At 36.6% G+C, this 19,177-nt stretch overlaps 1 protein-coding gene and 2 pseudogenes across 4 annotated transcripts in view; 1 reads left to right on the forward strand and 2 right to left on the reverse strand.

The window, feature by feature from the left end:
- Positions 1-19,177, reverse strand: part of DCAF1 (DDB1 and CUL4 associated factor 1) — a 58,444-nt gene that overhangs the window by 29,983 nt on the left and 9,284 nt on the right. For all 4 annotated transcript variants that reach the window (XM_016133144.2, XM_016133140.2, XM_016133142.2 and 1 more), the window contains exons 3-12: positions 18,131-18,207; positions 16,005-16,078; positions 13,709-13,822; positions 9,250-9,387; positions 7,745-8,257; positions 7,334-7,435; positions 4,444-4,602; positions 3,009-3,188; positions 2,294-2,503; positions 1,437-1,606 (exon numbers count right to left, since the gene is read on the reverse strand). In XM_016133144.2, the coding sequence (XP_015988630.1) occupies positions 1,437-1,606; positions 2,294-2,503; positions 3,009-3,188; positions 4,444-4,602; positions 7,334-7,435; positions 7,745-8,257; positions 9,250-9,387; positions 13,709-13,822; positions 16,005-16,078; positions 18,131-18,207 (1,737 nt within the window). The remainder of the gene's footprint in view (positions 1-1,436; positions 1,607-2,293; positions 2,504-3,008; positions 3,189-4,443; positions 4,603-7,333; positions 7,436-7,744; positions 8,258-9,249; positions 9,388-13,708; positions 13,823-16,004; positions 16,079-18,130; positions 18,208-19,177) is intronic.
- Positions 12,343-12,461, reverse strand: LOC118602613 (annotated as a pseudogene).
- LOC118602115 lies at positions 14,590-14,710 on the forward strand (annotated as a pseudogene).

The raw sequence follows: 19,177 nt of genomic DNA on the forward strand, positions 1-19,177 counted from the left end.
TTATGTATATTTACACATATTAGAGAAAAAAATGTAAAGAAATTAACAGTGGCTAAGAATAATTTTCTCTTTATAAGGTTTTATATATTCTAAGCAAAAACAAGTATTTAATTCTATTTTTAAAAATAAATTTTTAAAGGGCATATTCCAAACATATTTATATTTTCTTAATAACCCAAATACGGATTTACCAATCCAAAAATGTACTTATAACCATCGTTATGTTTGAGCTTTCATCATCTTTTAAACAAAGTTCTCAAAGTAAATACAATAATCTTCTTTAATGCTCTAGAACAGCAGTTCTCAAAGTGCGGTTAGGGAACCCTTGGGGGTCTCTGAGACTTCTTTCGGAAGGTCTTACGATATAAAAACTGTTTTCATAATACTGTTATTTTCTTCTCTCACTCTATCTCATGAGTATACAATGGAGCTTTCCAGTGGCTATGTCATGTTATGTCACAAAACACTGAACACAGAAGCAGATAAGATATTAAGCCAGACATTTTTTAAAACTTGCTAGAACCTGGTTTTATTTAGAAAATTTTTCATAAAAAATGCTAACATGCAATGGAATCATTTTTTTTTAAAAGAAATTCATAAATATTTTCACATTTTCTGAGTTTTAATTTCTAACATGGTAAATATCAATAGCTATAACACACAACCAAAAGCTCTTTGGAGTTCTCATTTTGAATATGGTAAAGTGGTCCTGAGACCAAAAAATCTGAAAATGGCTGCTCCAAAAACATCCCCCTAGATTTAATATCCTGGGACTTAGCAAACAAGCTACATACACCATAAATAAGCCTCTTATCTTCATGGCAGCAGGCAGATAGGGAAAGAAGTCGACATCAAGTACCACCATATATATAAACTTTGTTTTAGTATTTTCTCTTCAGACTCTGTCTTTTCCAAAACACGGTTTTAATTCTTTTTACATCATTGTCCTATAGAACCCACCCAAACCTCCTGATTCTATCAGCTATCTTTTTCTGAGCTTTGTCCTGCTCTACTCTGCTTTCAATTGAACTGTGAAAATCACAATAAAAGCAAAGTTTTAAGTGAAGATAAACATTATATACAGTTGTCAAGCAGTGGAGAGACATTTAAAGTCTAAGTACCAAATACTGAACTCCAATCTCAAGAAAGGACTTCAACCTCACCTCTGTAGCTGTAACCATGGAACTTCTCAGAATACAGACATTGATCCCTGCCTATTGTGCAGTATTTATAATCACCAAGATCATAAATATAAACAAACACTCTGTAAATTAAAAATATCATCATGCTTAATCTATAGTTTCTCAGATTCAAGCCCAAAATTTCAGTTCGGTTTGACCAATGTTTGTTAAGCAAACACCATGAGCAAACCAACATCAACTTCAGCAAAAAACATGAAGAATCTAACTTCATTCGAAACCTTTCTTTGGTCCCACCTTGCGTAATAGGTCTTCCAATTGCAGGCGATAGAAATAAGCTGCAACAAGAGCTGGACACAAGAAAGTTTGAGAAAGACTTCAGCTGGTTCCCAATATAGCTGTGCTGGGCCATACTCTATCAAAAACTCCATCATTTCCACAATCTGTTCATGAGTATACGAACATGCCTATAAGAAGATATACAAATCATTAAAGAACTTTATCATCTGCCTGCTATTTTCCCCAGCTCAGCACAATGACCAACAAGTCTTTAACAATAAAGCAAAGAAATAGCTTTTGAATTTCACAATTTTTGAGTCAACGGCCTACGTGCAAAATACTGATATGTTTAATTTCATTTATAACTGAACTCACAATACATTTTTTTCCAAAAAGGTAACAAAATGTTCAATTTGTTGGTGCATGTATTTCACAGCTTGAGGAAAAAAAGCACCATGTACAATAATTGGTTTCTTTTCAATTTGTGATTTTTAAAACATGCAGATACTAACCTTAATCCCAAAACATATCAAGTTCAAAAATGAGAGAAGTGGAGTTATAATTCGCCCTTTCAGAAATTTCACACAAGAAGTAGGCCACCTAATAATTTTCATTAAAGACAGCCCTTTTATGCACATCTCAGTTCATCTTTTAGTTCTAATATTCCACAGAAGTAGCGACTTACAACTGGGAACAAAATAAATCCTTGAAATTCACCTGTTACATCCATTTTCAGGGATTCTGCCTCCAGAAAACAGGGCAAATATAATCCCACAATGTATATCCCACATAGAGTCCACTGATGTGAATGTGAGATTCAGGACCAGGATTGCTAGAGTATGTTAACGTTCCCTTTCAAGTCAAGGTCCTCTCACCTTGTATGGGGGTTGAGGATGGACAAGAATGCCACCCTCGGTCCTCTGAAGTGACTGCTTCACTTGTTCCAATTTAATGGCCAGGTGAGCCTCAAAGTACTTGCGCAAGGCCATACAGGTATGTTTCCCAGTTTGGCGGCTAGCAAATATTTCATCATCACTCAGAAGCGCACCCTGATCTTCCAAATTTAGAATCTCCAAAGTACTGATCTATTAAGAAGCAAAAGAATAAGGCAAAGAGGGGGTGGGGTGGGGAATAAACAGGAAGAGAAAAGTAAACGGAGGGAAAAGATATCAGTAAACTTTCATGCTCAACAAGACTGACAACCATCAAAGCACATCTGTCTATACATGCTAAGAGTAGCCAAATGAAAGCAAAAATTAAAACCATATTGAAAAATGTACATAGTTTTTAATCATGTTTAAAGACATAAAAGCATAAAACCTTTAGCGTTTAGAAAGATCAAGATTACTGACAGCGACTCCCCCTATAAGATTACTATATCTGAGGCTTGTCTATAATGACAGAGTCCTCTAAACACTTCAGAGGTGGAGAAAGTTGTTGTGCCTGAGTGGGGAGGAAGAAAAGATTTCATCCACAAAGGATAGCAAAACTCCCCCAGTTAGAAGCTTCCTCTCCTCAGTGCCACTTAAGGGCCACCAGGATAAGCAGGACCCCTACTTCTTGCAAAGAGAAGCTACTGAAGAACCTCACCAAGTTCACAAGACGACGAAGACCATCATAGCGGTCAAAGAGTTCCAACACGGCTCGAAAGGAGAAGCAGATGGAGAAAAACATGGTAGCATGGCAGCATCCTGAGGCGTGAGAACATTCCATTAACCAGAGCGTATAGTTCACCACGTCAGAGAGAACATTGTGGGGATGCATGCAAACCTGCAAAAAAAAATAAAAAACGATTTTTAAAATTCAAGGATAAAGGAACCTTTGAAAGGAAAGAAAAATTCACCAGTGTAGATAGATATTTTTGCACAATGATCATTCCTGGTTAAGTTATTCTGAGTTTAAAGTTTAAGTTACAAATGAAATTTTATAACGATCTATTCCAAACCTAAAAAAAACCTACATTTAGACAAACATTTAAATTCAATCTATACTGAGTACAAAATTTAGCAAATATTTATATCCTTCAATGATCACAATGCTCACTTACATCAGTACTAGGCGTCCCAATTAACGGATGAGGAAAAGGCACAGAGGGTAAGGGCCTTCCCCAGGGTATAAAAGTGGCTGAGCCTGAAGATAATACAGTTGACAAGTTGAGCATCCTTTCACTCACTGATCCATTCACACACATTCTGATGTCTCCTGGGGTTCAGACAAGGAACTCTAAAGCGCTCCCCAGGTTTGCTTGGTACTTTTTCTCTATTTCAGCCATAACTGCTTTTTATTTATATGCATATAGATTAGGTTACTAGTCTCAAAAGACTACATACCTTGCATAATGTTGATCTCAAGAGGGAAAAAAATTTTAAAAACATTACATTAATACACATGTAAAGATGAATAAAGGCAGAGCCCCAAAAGAATTTTTCAATTTCCCTCTACTAAAAAAGCCACACCACATAGAATATTAGAAAGATGTACTAGGCATAGAAATAACAAGAGCTTCCCTAGAGATGGCTAGGAACCCATTACCTTGCCAATGTATGATCCACTTACACTTTTTAAAAATCAGTAAACAAAAAAAATCTAAACTGTAAAAACAGAAGCCTTGAGAACAACTGGAATGATTTTACTAACTCTGCCACAAACTATTAACCTACACAAAGTATCAGCTGTTGTTTTTATAATAAATTGACCAAAAAATGCAAGATATAACTCCCCTGAGAGCCTGAAGACTAATCATTATATAACTGAAATGGCAAAAACTAACGAGTTCCCAGACCCCAATCCATCAGGACTCACCCCCGTCACCAACCCGAGTAAGAAAAAAAAAGGGTTGGGGGGAGGGCTTTACTAAACAATTTTACGTTTTTAGACTGTTTTGTAAAGACCAGACATTCAGGGTCCTTGCTTCTTTCATTAAGATTTACTCCAACTATTCATTTTTCCTTATCCAAAAGTTGTTCTGTGAATACACTAGACTGCCCCCAACTCAATCTCGTACACCTGAATGGACTGGACTTACTCTCTCCATGGCATCCTGGTTGTAGGACAGGTAATATAAGCACATAGATACACCAGTTGCAGCCATAGAAGGACGAGGAATTTCCAGTAATTTCTGTACTCCACCATGTGCAACAAATTCTGTGGCAAATTTGTTATGGAGCAGGAGAGATGCTAGATGCTAAAGAAAGAAGACACATGTTACCATGGAACAATCTAAAACAATCACACAATCAATTCACAAAATATTAAATTAAGCTGCTAAATACAAGGAATCCTCTGAAGTAGAAAACCACTTCTACACAACAGAAGTAAAACCAATATTACTAAGGGGAACAAATAAAAAAAAAAATGCTCTAAAATTCCAGAACATTCCCTTCCAATGCGAAAAGTTTTCACAAAGGTGAAAAACAAAAAATGAAAAATACTGCTGTAAGTAATAACTTAATGTTACAACCATTTTATTATTACATAGCTTCTCTAAAGGGTTTTGTTAACCTTCCCATTTTAATCCTTTTAACATAACAAGCTCTATGTTCTAGTTTTGGCTCAGTCACTGACTCACCATCTAATAAAACCCCAAGCTTTTGCCCTCATTTAAGTGCATCCTAAATATATCGGCAAATTATCAAAACTAGTAAATTTGAAGAAATGATCAGAATGCACTTTAAATAGACTTTTAAAAGTCTGTTATCTTTTTGTTAACTTCCTATTCCACTCCCACTAGCCTCTCTGGCAGACCCTATCCCCTGGGCAATTTTGAGGGCAGGGAGTGCAATGCGAGCTGCAGGCTGCTTGTTGACTCTGAACACAGGCCAAAGTGGAAGGGCCTTGGGAGAGCTGGAGCTCCCCCTCCTGTTTCTCATGTCAACGTGTCTTCTGGGTGGTGATGCAGGCACAAGGGAGACAAGACAATACGGATTTACAATTACATGACTTCACACCTGTGTGGATCTTGCCAAGGTCAATGGCAAAAAAACAGATACTGTACCCTCTTCACAAGTTCTCCCAACACCCAGACTCAGACTAACCTTTACAGTAATTCAAATTCCTTCCCTCTTCACTCTATTTTTTCTCTGTTACACAAACCTCTATCACTCTCGCACCCAGTCCTTCCCCCAGGAAGCAGCTACACCACGTATGGTTCCCCTTTAAAACTTAGGTCACTGAGTACAGTTTTTCCCATAACGTCACTACCATCGAGTGACAGTTCCGCCGCCAGGATAGATAGGAGGGGAAACAGAACAAGCAGGTACAGCCTTTACCGAGAACCTTAATTCTATTTGGCTCAACACAGCCCATAACCTGGCTCATCTCGGTCATGTGGGCAAAGATTCTATTTTCTCTCCTTATAGTCCATTTCCATAAAGTTCTAGTTCTTCAGTTTACCAACTTCAACTGTCTCTTCTCCTATATAAGTCTTACTTTTGAACAAACAACATACATATTTTTCCACACTTTTATTTCCCTCTTTTGTGATTTTTCTGTTCATCTTTATTTTCATAAATCCCATGTACGACTTCTCATGGAAACAGTTGAATAACACCACCTATTAACGATTCCTCATACAAAAACCTATAAAAATAGCAACATCCAAATCCCTTCTTCTACTACCTCCTGTTCAGGACCAAATACTGCATCTGAAAGGAATACTTTTGGGCCACTGTAAACAACTGTGACCTTCAGTTTCATCCTGTGGTTCAAAGTATAATTATGAGTTTACACACCTATACACACATCCCACCCAAAGAGACACACGTTACTCTAATATATGTCTGACCTCCTCCAAATTTAAACTTTCTGGGGTCTCGAAGGCAAATTCCTTATTACGATTTCATTTCAATATACTCTGGAACTGTGCTGTCCAATGCAGTAGACAGTGGCTATATGTGGCTAATTAACATTAATTAAAATTAAGTAAAAATTCAGTGGCTCTGTGGCCCTAGGTACTTTAAGTGCTCATACATGGATAGTAGCCACTGAATTGAATAGCACAGACATACACATTTTTATTATTACAGAAAATTCTATTGGATACTATGGCTCTGGAATATCAAGAATGAAGTTGTAATTTTAAAGACCCAGAGAGCATTATCTATTTTTAAGAGGTTGTTCCTGGAAAACTACTATTTCTCAAAGAGAACAGACCACTTCCTTTTCTGTGTCCAATTTTTTCACTTCTTTAATATCTAGAAGAAATCACAAATTTACATGCCTGTCTCTCTTAACCAAACCATAAAAAACAGTCTTATTTACTTGATACTGTAAACTACACAGAATGGTCCTTTGTTCATTAGTTACCTGTTGAATAGAACCTGTATGACAGCCCTAATGTTATTCATTCAACTTCTCTCTCATCATTCAGATTACCTTAATTATCATAGGTATGGATTTGGTGGACTAGATTTACCTGCCACCCTCCTGTATTTAGCCACTTTACTACCTAGGAAATCATTTACCTTTACTAAATTTGGGTCTGCCACTATTTCTTTATTCATTTGTTGGTTTATATTTTGTTCACCTCAGATAGTCTATATACAATATGTTTAGTTAAGAATTTAGAATAAAAAGTTGTTGGCTGCCAGAAAGAATAGCTAAAAGGCAGTATGACAGAAGGTACTGTAGTGTACAGAGTTCTCCATTCTAATTCAGCCCCAACAACTGAGGTCACTCCTAGGTCTGGATCCAATTTCTACCTTAACATTTAACCCTCCGGGACTGACCCCTGAGTTTCTGCAGAGGCACCTGGTAAGCCTCACCTCTTCTACCTAAATATGAATTTGTTCCTATTTTAACACATCTAGCAATAGAAAGCCCTGCGCAATAAAACCTAGAGATGCTACATAACAAAACACAGAGGCACACCCATGTCAATAAAATGATCAGTGACCAAATATTTTTAAGAACTTTACCTTGAGTGCCTCAAATGTAAGCAGGACATCGTTAGTTTGTTTCAGGTCAATATAGAACATCATCAACTCCCGTGATCCAAGTTGCATAAATATGGGAAGTAACTGAAATAAAGTCCAAAAACAAGTCTTAACATTTGGCTTTATTGTCACCTATTCCCTATTCCATTATGATAGAAAATTAAAGAAATGAGGTATCTCTTCCCCACCTCCTTTACGAAGATAAACATACAAACACGCTTTGATCAAACAGGCCCTATCAGAAGTGACCTGCATAAGAGTTTATCAGTGGGGGCAAAGACTTTTTTGTATTAGAGTAAAAATACATCAATGTTTAAAATGCTACTATAAAATATCACAGAAATAAACACAGTAGTCTCGAAGTGTGAACAGTACTCGTCCCAATAAGCTTACCTCCTGATACTCTCCTAGAGGGGTCAAATACTGGAGTATAAGTCGTTGCTCAATAGCAGGAGTCATAGGATAAAGGGTATAATTGGTGCCAATCACCCAGGGGGACATTTCTGACCAGCTGCTATTAGACAGCTCAACAAACATGCGATCTGGATCAGATGATGAGAAACCCAACTTTTGCTTGGCCTTCCTAAAGCTCTCTCTGTCACCCTGTTTTGTGGACTTGTTTTTCCTCAATCCTCCTTCCTCAGGTTTGGTTGCTGAGTTTACTCTGCTACTGGTCTTGTGGCCTGAATCAAGATGAAAGGAGATCTCCATGTCCCCAGAGGCTTCCTCTTGTTCTCCATCCACTACATCTACAGCCATGTCGCCATAGTCCATGTCCACAGCTTCTTCATCCAGAGGCAAAAGGGGCTCAGAGGAGAGCTTTCGTGGGCTGGGTCGCTTGCTTTCTTGCCGCAAAGCTACTTCCTGAAGCTGTAGCTCCCGCAGTCTTCGAAGCACTATTGCTACCTACCAACAGATATTAGAATAAAAGGAGTTGTCTCTACAGCATCTTAATTTAAATGATTCTTAATAAATAATTTTTATTCCCATATACAGAGAACTAGATTACTCACGCAGTTATCCTAATGCCTGGTAATAGTAAAGATGTAATAAATGTGTTGACTTGATTCCTATAGCTTGATGAAATAAGCAACAGCTAAAAGTCTCATTCCCCATAAAATTTCCCAGAGAACCCACACCAGAAGATCTGCACATAAAACACATCATTCACAACCAATCTCTCTGGATCAAGCTGGGCTGGACCACCACACTTAAAAAAAGAGACACTAGATTATTCACAATTTTTTTGAAGTGTCTTTGAAAATCAAATGTGACAGTTTCTCAAACTTCTACCAGTTGTAAGTTATATCGTTAGACACTGTCATCTACATTACACATGATTACATACAAGTTCGCATTTTTTATTTTTTACTTTTCCTTTTAAGTATTTATTTTTGGGGCCAAACCTAAAATGTCATATTGTGCTTAGTTTTAAAAAGATGGAGGAATTATGTCTGCAATTTACTTTGAACTGCAGTTAAAAAAAAAAAAAAAAGATGAGTGGATAGTGGGGTGGATGTATGAATATGGAATAAGTATAGTGAAATGTTCACAATTTAAGTGGTGTGTACACAGCTATTCACTTTAAAATTCTTTCAATCTTTCAGTTTTGCTCTGTGTTTAAAACTTTCAGGATTCAAATGTTGGAGAGGGAAAGAAAATAGTACTATTCTTTATCTGATATGAACTATCATAATCCTTGAGAAACTAAAAGTTATTTTCAAATTAACAAAAAATAAAATCAAAACTCATAAAAAATAATCTTGAAATGCTGAAATTATACCTACATTCCAGAAACAAGATAATAAATTATCTACCTATTCAAGTTCAGGTAGCAAGGAAAAACTTCTGAATACTCTCACATCTTACACAAAAAGTCATTTTGACATAGTCCTTACCAGCTGTGAATTTTCATCCCTGTAGTTGGCAGCAATGTCTTGATTTTCCATAGCACCTCCTAACAGTCCAGTAGAATATGTCCTCAATGGCTGATCAGCCTCTCGGGCCCATTTGAAAAGATTTTCAACAATCCCTTCCTATAGTCAAGGAAATGGAATAATATAATTCAGGGAGAAAAAAACCATTATCACAAAAATAAAAGCAAAGACTTCAGTCTTGTGAAAAAAAAATTCAATAAAATATTTCAATGTTGGTCAAAAGATTAAAAATGCAAATAAACTAAGTGTGTAATAGTAGATGGTTTAGTTAAATAAAATACCTGTACATCTGTGAAAAAGAATCCTATTTAGCCATTAAAACTTAAGCCAAAGAACAACAATCACATAATATAGTCCTACTTCAGCTGTTAAACCCAAAAGGTTCCATGACCAAGTGGGGAACACTAAAATGTCTACATCACTTTGAAGTTCACAATGCACTATTAACGTTAATGCTTTAAGAAGTCCTCCATCAAAGAAGTATTCAACTCCATATATCCTAAACTTAGTTTGCTTTCATTATGAAATATAATACATGTAAACATGTATAGTCCAGCCAAAGAAAATAAAAATCACACGTGATCCACCACCGAGCTTAAATAGAAACCTCCCATGTGTCCCCTCCCGTCCCACCTGGGTCCTCCTTCCACAAAGGGGACCGATATTCCTAAGTTTTAACAATTTTCTTGTAAAACTTTTGTTAAATGTTACACGTTTTGAACTATAAAAATTGCACAGTACTGTATATATTTTTCTGCAATTTAGTTATTTTCCTCAAAATTTCATCTATATTGTTACATATAACTCACACTTAAATAACACTCAACATAAGACTTTACAAGTAATTTAATCCTCATAACAACCCTATGTTGGGTAAATACTATATTTGCATAAGAGGAAATTGAATCACAATGAGATTAAGTAACATAAAAAGTCACAAAACTGGTAAGTGGCAGAGCTGGGGCCCAAAGCAGTACACTTCTTCACCTACAGCTGATATACTAAATGGTAAAAGTTTTTCCCTAATATCAAGAACAAAACAAGGATGTCTGCTTTCACCACCTCTATTCAACATAGTACTGGAAGTTCTAGCCAGAACAATTAGGCAAGAAAAAGAAATTACAGGCACCTAGGTTGGAAAGGAATAAAATTATCTATATTTGTAGATGACATGCTCTTATACATAAAAACTGTATAAAGATTCTAAACAAACAAAAAACTGTCGAGCTAATAATGAATTCGGCAAAGTTGCAGGTTACAAAATTAATATACAAAAATTAGTTGCATCTCTATATACTCGTAATGAAAAATCCTAAGAGGAAACATCCAATCATTTAAAAGGTATTTTCTAATGTCTTCCAGATAAGTGTTCTATTTAATTCTATTTATTTTAACTGTTGACTCATCAGGGAGGATTATTTCTTGTGTATTTCATAACTTTTGTGAACTCACTTTTTGTGGAAATTGCTTTGTCCGTGAGAATGCCCTGTGGCCTGGATTGTGAGAGCCCCACTTCCCCTATACTTCACCCCTCCCCCACACCCCCAGCTCAAAGGAGGTTTATATTTGCTTTTGCCAGATACTCAAGGTCCACAATTTTTGTTGTTAATTTCTTGGCTTTGGGGTTCCTAATCATACGGTAGAAATTTCAAACATATACCCAAATAGGGTCCATGCCGAGTCTCTCAGAGGAGACTTATCTACCCACCCCCTGGAGTCAAGTCAGAGACTGAGAAACCTGTCATCTCCCCGTAGCAAATACTCTTCTTTTACACTGTTTCAATGAGGATCCTTTAGGAGTCCCAGGTTGACACAATGGCCAGGGTCCTAGTTCCACTCCTCACCCAATCTTTTGTCTCCTGTCCTCAATTACCACTTCGGTTTTACAGTTCTCTCCATTTCTGGCACACAGGGATTTCTCTAAGAGTTTATTATAGTTTACCCAGAATTTGTGTGTGTCTGCAACAGGAGAGTTTACAAGTTATCCTGATCAGTTATCTTGATAGATTTCAGTCTCCTCCCCTCTTTCTTGAAACCATTTCTCTCTCAGCTTCTCAAGGTTTTCCTCCTATCTCATGGGATGTTATAAGGATTAAGCGACATGATGCTTAGCACAGGAAGGGCACTCAATAAATGGTAGTCATCAACCTAACTGACCCCATGGACACTTTGCCATAAAACATCTATTAATATTTTAGAGGAATATTAATGTCCCAGAGTACTAAATCTGGGAAATGCTCACTTAAAGATTTCACTATCTGAGATTTTATTGATTTTATCCCTCCCACCTCCAATAATTTAAGACGACCTCAAAGAGAAAAATATTAAAGCGGTACTCTTAAAGAATAAGTCCCCAAAGGTCCTGATCTGACTGAATTAAGAACATATACTGATAAACAGTATGAAAAACCTAATACATAAACAACATTGAAGTAGTCAGTTCTATAATACACTTCATATAATGAAGAAACTAAGAGCCACGGAAATTTTTAAATAAAAATAAAATTTAAAGCGATTTCAGTACCTCTGAAGGTACAAGTCAGCAACTTGTAAACAGTCGCTAGAATAGAATCAGTTTAGTGATTTGCAACAGCTCTAGAAAATAAATGAAGATATCAGAATGTATGCACAAAGGGTAAGCAATGTTCAAGAAACTTCTTTTTCATACATGTTATGTATGGATTGGGTTGCAATGTAAAACACGTTACTGTGGTTCGGTTTGAGAAACAATGCTCTAAAGCAATGAGTGTTAACCATAGCTTTGTGAAATGCCAGCAACCAATCTGTCCAGAAATAATGGTTTCTAACATTAATTTACAAGCTTTAATTAATAATTTTTTTAAGTGAAATATTGATTCACACCAAAAAAATTGCATAGCATACTTCTGACGGGTAAAGATCATCATGTAATCCAATGTTAAGGTCATACAATAACAAAGAGATTTGTTATCTGTGCTCTAAGACATTGGATTCGAGGTGATGTATGGTATTTCCAATAGCAGATTGCAAGGACCTTGTCAGCTCACAATCCCTTAATTTTTAAAAATATTTTTATGCCTATAGCACCTGGTCTTCCTAGGTGGTCTCCCATCCAAGTACTAACCAGGTCCAACCCTGCTTAGCTTCCGAGATCAGATGGGATAGGGCTTGTTTACAGTAGCATGGCCGTAGACTGTTATTTCCAATTTTATACATAATTATTCTTGAACAATTCACTTCTCCCAACTTAGCAGAAATGAATGATTAAGAAACAATTTCTTGCAGAAAGCTTTATTATTCAAAATATCTCTTAGTGTTTCTCACATCCAAAGGGTGTTCACTTAATTCTAAATATACAACAAAATAATAAAGAACCAGAGATGATTTTCCTACAACGACAAGCAGGAAACTTTTAAAAAGCACAATAAAATCATCTGGGATCTTCTATAAATCTTGCATATACAAATACATTGCTATAACTTCTTCATCTGCCATTTTGGTTTTCAAAAGAATTTCATATTAAAATATTTTTGACAAGGACATAGATTTTTTTTGGTCTCTCACAGAAGTAGCTAATTGGAGATTTTAAAATCTAGTCTGTATACGATACTGTAAATTATATTATTACTTACAATGTTACTCTTTAAAATACTTTATGTTGCATAATTCTGTAATAAAATTTTCTTAAAGGTTAAATGAAAATCTATTTCCAGATCTTTCATTTGGTTTATATGTTGAACTACACTAAGACTTGCAAGTTGTCACAGAAGATTACATTTTTTTTTAACATCTTTAGAAACAAAGAAAGTTAGGTGGCATAGACAATTCATGCTGCAAATTCTTAATGCTAAAAGACAAAATATCTATATTACTTCTAAAAATTAGCAACTAATTTTTTGACAGTTGAAGAATACATAGTCACTATTCAATTTACCATTTTCTGGTCTTTATAACATTTATCCTTATTTGAAATGATTAGTTTATTTGTGTCTGCCTTCCCAATATATGAATGTAAGCTCCTATTCTGCTAAGAAAAATATTCCCAGCACCTAGCATAAAATACAGCACAAAAAGGTCTTAAAATATTAATATTAAATGCCACCAAAAATAGGATGTGCTTCCTCAGAGTAGAAAGTCCATCACTGGGGAAGACCACTCATCATCAAGAACAGAGTTTGGATAAGGCCATAAACTGATTCTTAAAACATATAGATCCTAAGGTTTTAAAAAAAATAGTATATGCCCAAAGCAGCAAGTGCTCACTAAAACAGCTATTTTAAAATTATTTTACTATCTTGCTTTAATTTCTTTAATATATGTTAACATATAACAAAACCATTGTAATCAGAAAAAACTATAACAATTATTTTAACAAAGGCAAATCAAACAGATCACCATTCAATTAAAAAATAAAATGATGACTCTTCTATTTAGTAAGTACCTTTTCTTGAAAAACCACAGCAGTTTCCAGCCCTGGCATGATGTCCAGAAGAAGTCTGCAAGCTGCAGTGTTTAAAGGGGGCTCTCGGCTTGTCATCACATATGCATTCACCAGCTATAAAGAAAAGTAACACTTTTTTCCAAAACCCAACACAGTCAAATTAACAAAGTATAACAAATCCTTAATGTATTTTCATCATTTTCCTGAGGCGTATTAAAGAAGACTGTACCTAACAATTGCTAATTAAAACTTTATTATAGTTATGATTCTGCTGAGCCATGATGACATCATATGTAGTTTCTCCTGCAGCTTTAAAGTCAAAACCTACCAAAACAACTTGGCAACTATTGAAATTAAAGCTCACAAAGAAATCACCCCCCATAATCACATACATTTTTTTCAGAAAGATAAAGCGGACAAAGATAAACACTCCCCCTTCCAGATTCTTGACAATGGTAATGAAAAAGTTAAAGTTTGTGTATTTATGTGTGTGTGTATATATTATACATAAATATACTAATTAAACTTTCCTTTGGACACTCAAGTATTTAATGATTCTCTACTACTAAGTGGCACTGTGTTCAGTGGTCGGTATACAACTGTGACTTAAGACAGTCCCGCCATGAACGGGGTCATAATCCAACAGAGGTGACAGTTGGGAAAACAAACGCCATGAGTACAGAGTGCTACAGAAGCCTGTAAGAGGCTATCCGAGCCCTGTGGAGGAATGAGAAAAGGCCTTAGAGAGGAAAGGATTCCAAGCCGGAATGTAAAGGACAAGCAGGAATAGCTAAGGAGTGGGGAGGCGAGGAGGGGCAAAGGAAAAGAACTGAGAATTGAGAGAAGAAAGACCAGAGACCAAACCAAAAAATTTAAGATTTGGCTATGGCCAAGCCACCCTGAACACGCCCGATCCTGTCTGAACTCAGAAACTAAGCAGAGTCGGACCTGGTTAGTACTTGGATGGGAGAGACCACCCAGGAAGACTAGGTGCTGTAGGCATAAAAAATTAAAAAATAAATAATAATAAAAATTATTTTAAAAATAAAGAAAAAATTTAAGATTTATCTTGAGGGAAACGGGAAACCACTAGATTTTAAGCAAGAGAGTGCCGTGATAACTTTCTGCATTTGAGAGAGAATTTTGGGATATAAAGGGAAGAATGAAGAGATACCAGTTAGAAGGCTACTGAAGTGACAAAGATGGTAGTGGCTAAACTAAGGTCTGGCAACAAGGGCAGAAAGAAGTGGAGGGATTTGTGATGATTAACGGGGAGGGAATGATAAGACTTACAAGTTCATTTGAGAATTTGCGGGAATAAAGGACAATGTCTAGCTAGCTAGATGAGGACACTATTACTGAACTAGAGAACAAGAAAAACAGATTATGGAGCAAACAATTAGACACATGGAAATCAAGGTGCCCATGGGGAATATCTAGGTGGGACTGTCTAGAAAGCGGGTGGAAGTGACCTAAAACTGAAAAGATACACTGGTGATAGAGAAAAAAATTGGAGAGTTAGAATAAAACAAATAATAGCTAATACCTACTGAACCTTCATGTACTAGGTACTGTGCTAAGCACTTTTCGTGCTTAATTTCATTCAAGGATCATAAAAACATTCTAAGGTAAGAACGATTAACCCTACTCTACAGATGAGGAAAATAACGCTTGGAGAAGCTTAAGTTGCCTAAAGGTCAACCTGTCAGTAAGTAGTGGAGCCGCATCTAAAACTCCAAACATGGACCTCCTCTTCAAAGCCCACACGCTCAAGCATGTCATTCCACCTCCAAAACCAAGTCTTCAAAAATGACCACGATTTACTGGACAATTACTGTGTCTCGGAGCTGTGAGCGAGGAGTGGGGGTGGTGGGGGGGGTGTAGATTCCCTCCCCGCCATTTACTCAACGGCCCTGAGAAAAGGCACCTTCCGCACCTTCCACATGCCCCATGCACACACCAGCATCAGTGCAGAATCATGCCACATACATCACACTTATTTTTCTACCAAGGAACCCAAAAAGACTCCTAGATTCCCAAACTCAGAATCACCTTGCCCAAGGATGAGCACAGATGCCTTGAGGCCCTCACCAATATTCAACTGAACGAAGAAAATACCTTAGACTTTGGTGAGAAAGGTCCATGATTACTCTTATTTCATTGAACCAACATCAAAAATAGTTTATCCACTCTATTCCCAAATTTGTCAAGGCCTCAGGAGAAAGCAAACTATAAAAAACAGTAAAGTACTACTTCTGCTGATGAAAATCTGGATAAAAGTAAGAAGCAAACCTACTGCATTCATGAAATCATCATTCTTGAAGAGTATTCTCAGCAAGTGGCCCAGCATACATTCTGGATCAGCTCGACCTACCAAAAGAAAAGGAACAAACAAAGGAATGAGTAAGTCATCCCAGTCAAACAACTTAGACCTCTGCAAAGGCACCCACGTTGTTATAAGTACTATTAAAATGTGTGCAAAACTGAGCAGAAACCAAGAAAAGATCCTTTTGATGAATTAATTTCTTAACATTCTTTAAATTTACGTGACAATATAAAAACTTGACATACTGCTCTCTAATCTTTCCATCTCCCAGCATACTGCCTACACAGCAATGCTGAATTAAATAAATGAGCACTAGACCTAGGCCAGCATCATTAAATATATACAAGGTCTACAAAAAAATAAGGAGCCTAAAAGAAAGAAGACCCCTGACTTCCTAGCCACAAAAAGGTACAAAGCACAACTTCCTTTGATGGGTAGCCTGGAAAAGTTAGACTCCAAATCCAATCTCCCTTTCCACCACAATGCCAACAGCAGCAGACATGTGTGCTCAAACCTGTAACGACACCCTGGGCTGGGGTGGGGGAATCTCACTAAGCAATCATCAACTCTAAAGATACAGTAACCTTGGCCATCTTAAATTTCCAGAGCTACTAGGGAAAGAAAGGAGACCAGGAATCTAGGATCTACTCAACACACAGCCTAAAAGTAAAAGAATTGGTTAATGATGAGGAAAATTATTAGTTTGTTTTGAAAACATATCTATTTTTATTTTCCTTTCAAAACAAGTGGCAAATTTAGTCAAAGGACACCATTTAAGATGAAGATGTAAGCTGTTAATAAGTTTTTATCAAGCTGTAGCTTCTCAAAGTAATGCACAAATAAAGAGAATGGTATCATAAAAACAAGAGCTCAGATTACCAGCTTTCTATGTTTATAAATGATGAAACTGAGACCCTTATTTTTATTACTAGAAATTATACCTAATGACAAATATTGTTTAACGTAAGAGGTAAGGAGGAAGAAACTGTCTTTAAATTTCTACCGCAAAAAGGCGTATCTGTCCCTCTCTCCCTTCTACTCATTATCATGTCATCATTTCTAAGGAGATATCACCAAGCATGATCATCTTTTAATTCTTTTCATCATGCTATTAAAAGTCTTATTTCACAGTCACTTTCATACTGCATATTCCGTTTGCCTTACTGAAGACGTGGGTTAAACAGAAAAGTCCACGGAAGTCATAAGTGAAGATGTCCGGGGCAAGAGCAGCAGATAACATTACATAAACAATTGGACACTCAATCTGAAATGCCTAACTTACATTTGAGAACAAATGTATAAGAAATAAACCCTAGAACGTTCCAGTAGATATGCAATGTCCTTATTTTTATAACTCCCACTCATTCTTTCTCTTCACATGCAAAATCTCAACTCTTTTCTCCACAAAGGACTGCTCCCAGCTTTAGAGAAAGTTTATGTGCAATATGGGCCCATTCATGACTTAAGCCTTGCCCAATGGTAATCTATCTTAGAACATAAAATGGTAAAGTCTCAAGTCCCATACAGTTCTACATTACAGCAAATTCTATGCCAAAGCAGGCTGGGTTGTCATGGCTCTAATTAAATTAGCCCAAAATAAAACCAAATTAACATGAGATGGCATACTTTAGCTACTGATATGCTAAAGCAGACATCAGGAAGTCTAGTATTCAAGGTTCCAAGTATCGACTTCATAATTAAGAGCAAGGCACTGAATGCAGTCTCAACTACATTGCCTCATCAGTAAAAGAATGATTATCACTGTGAGAAAGATAAAGGCACAGAGGATAACGCTTATGGTTAGAAGTCAGAAAAAAATAACATTTTTCTTCTTTAAGTCTTTGTAAACATACCAAATAAATCAATAAGTTATACCTATATAATTTAGTTCCTTTAAGTTAGTTATGTTCTATTTGATCTGTAAATATTACAAATATATTTCAATTTTCCTCACTGCCTCTACCTTCAGCAATATTTTGACAAATAATGCCTTAAAACTTAACATGAAAGATGCTATTTCAATGGAAAATTTTTCTATTAAGCAAGTTTCTTTTGTAAGAAAATCAGAGGCAGGCTAAAGAAAACACAGGTCTCACCAGGATGTCGATCATCAAATGGGTCTGGATCCCCCTTACGATATTCTTCAGTTTCTTTTTCAATCAATTCAGACATCCTAGCACAAGGAAAGACAGGGTCAACTCTAGACAAGCATATAAAACCACCACCTACAATAGTCGATTCGGCAGTCAAGGTGTAACATAAAAGCAAACAGTTAGAAAAAGGATATTTTCCTGATGAACATAGATGTGTAAACGACTATGTCATAAATCAATTTCCATTCCCAAACTTAATCTTCTCTCCCCTTTGTTTCAAAAACTAGCACTATCATCAAAAGCCAAATCCTAGAAGTCATCATTAAAACCTTCCTTTTCTCATCCCCCACAGCAATTCCCGTTAGCTCTAACTACAAAATATCTCCTGACTTTAATCATTTCTCTAAATTTTGACCATTCCCATCCTTATCCAGACCATCGTGAACTAGCTGGACTACTTGCAATAGCTTTTCGTTGGTCTCCTTGCCTCCTGCTTCTGTGCTTGACCTGACAATTCATTCTCCAACTTCCAATGACTTACCACATAATTAAACCCAAGTATTACCATGTCTTACGATAATCTGGATTCTGTCTGCATTTCTGACTTCTACTCCTCCACCCCTCTTTCATTAAGTTTCAGTCACATAGCCTTCTCTACTCTTCAGAGTCCAAGTTCACGACTGCTTCAGGGCTTTCCTGTGTGCCGTTGCCTTCTCCTGTAACATTCTCTCCCCACCGGAACCCCTCCACTGTCCCCAGACAGCCCTTCTTCTTTTTCTCACTACAACTTTATTTTCCATTCCTACCTAACATTTGCCCTCCATTCGGGGGCGGAGAGTGGGGGGCATTTCTTCACTGCCACAAAAACATGCCCTGATTCCTTCTCTCCTCAATGCCTTTTTCAGTTATAGTTTTCACTTTCCTAGAAAACCTTATTTCCCTGATTTTCATCAACCTCTATTCTACCATCATTCAAGTCTTTGTTTCAAGGAAACTTTACCTCTTGTACTGGAAAGCCCACTGGAATTGGGAGTTAAAACCCAGGATTCT

This window comes from Rousettus aegyptiacus, unplaced genomic scaffold, assembly GCF_014176215.1.
Source record: "Rousettus aegyptiacus isolate mRouAeg1 unplaced genomic scaffold, mRouAeg1.p scaffold_m13_p_4, whole genome shotgun sequence".
Taxonomy (NCBI): domain Eukaryota; kingdom Metazoa; phylum Chordata; class Mammalia; order Chiroptera; family Pteropodidae; genus Rousettus; species Rousettus aegyptiacus.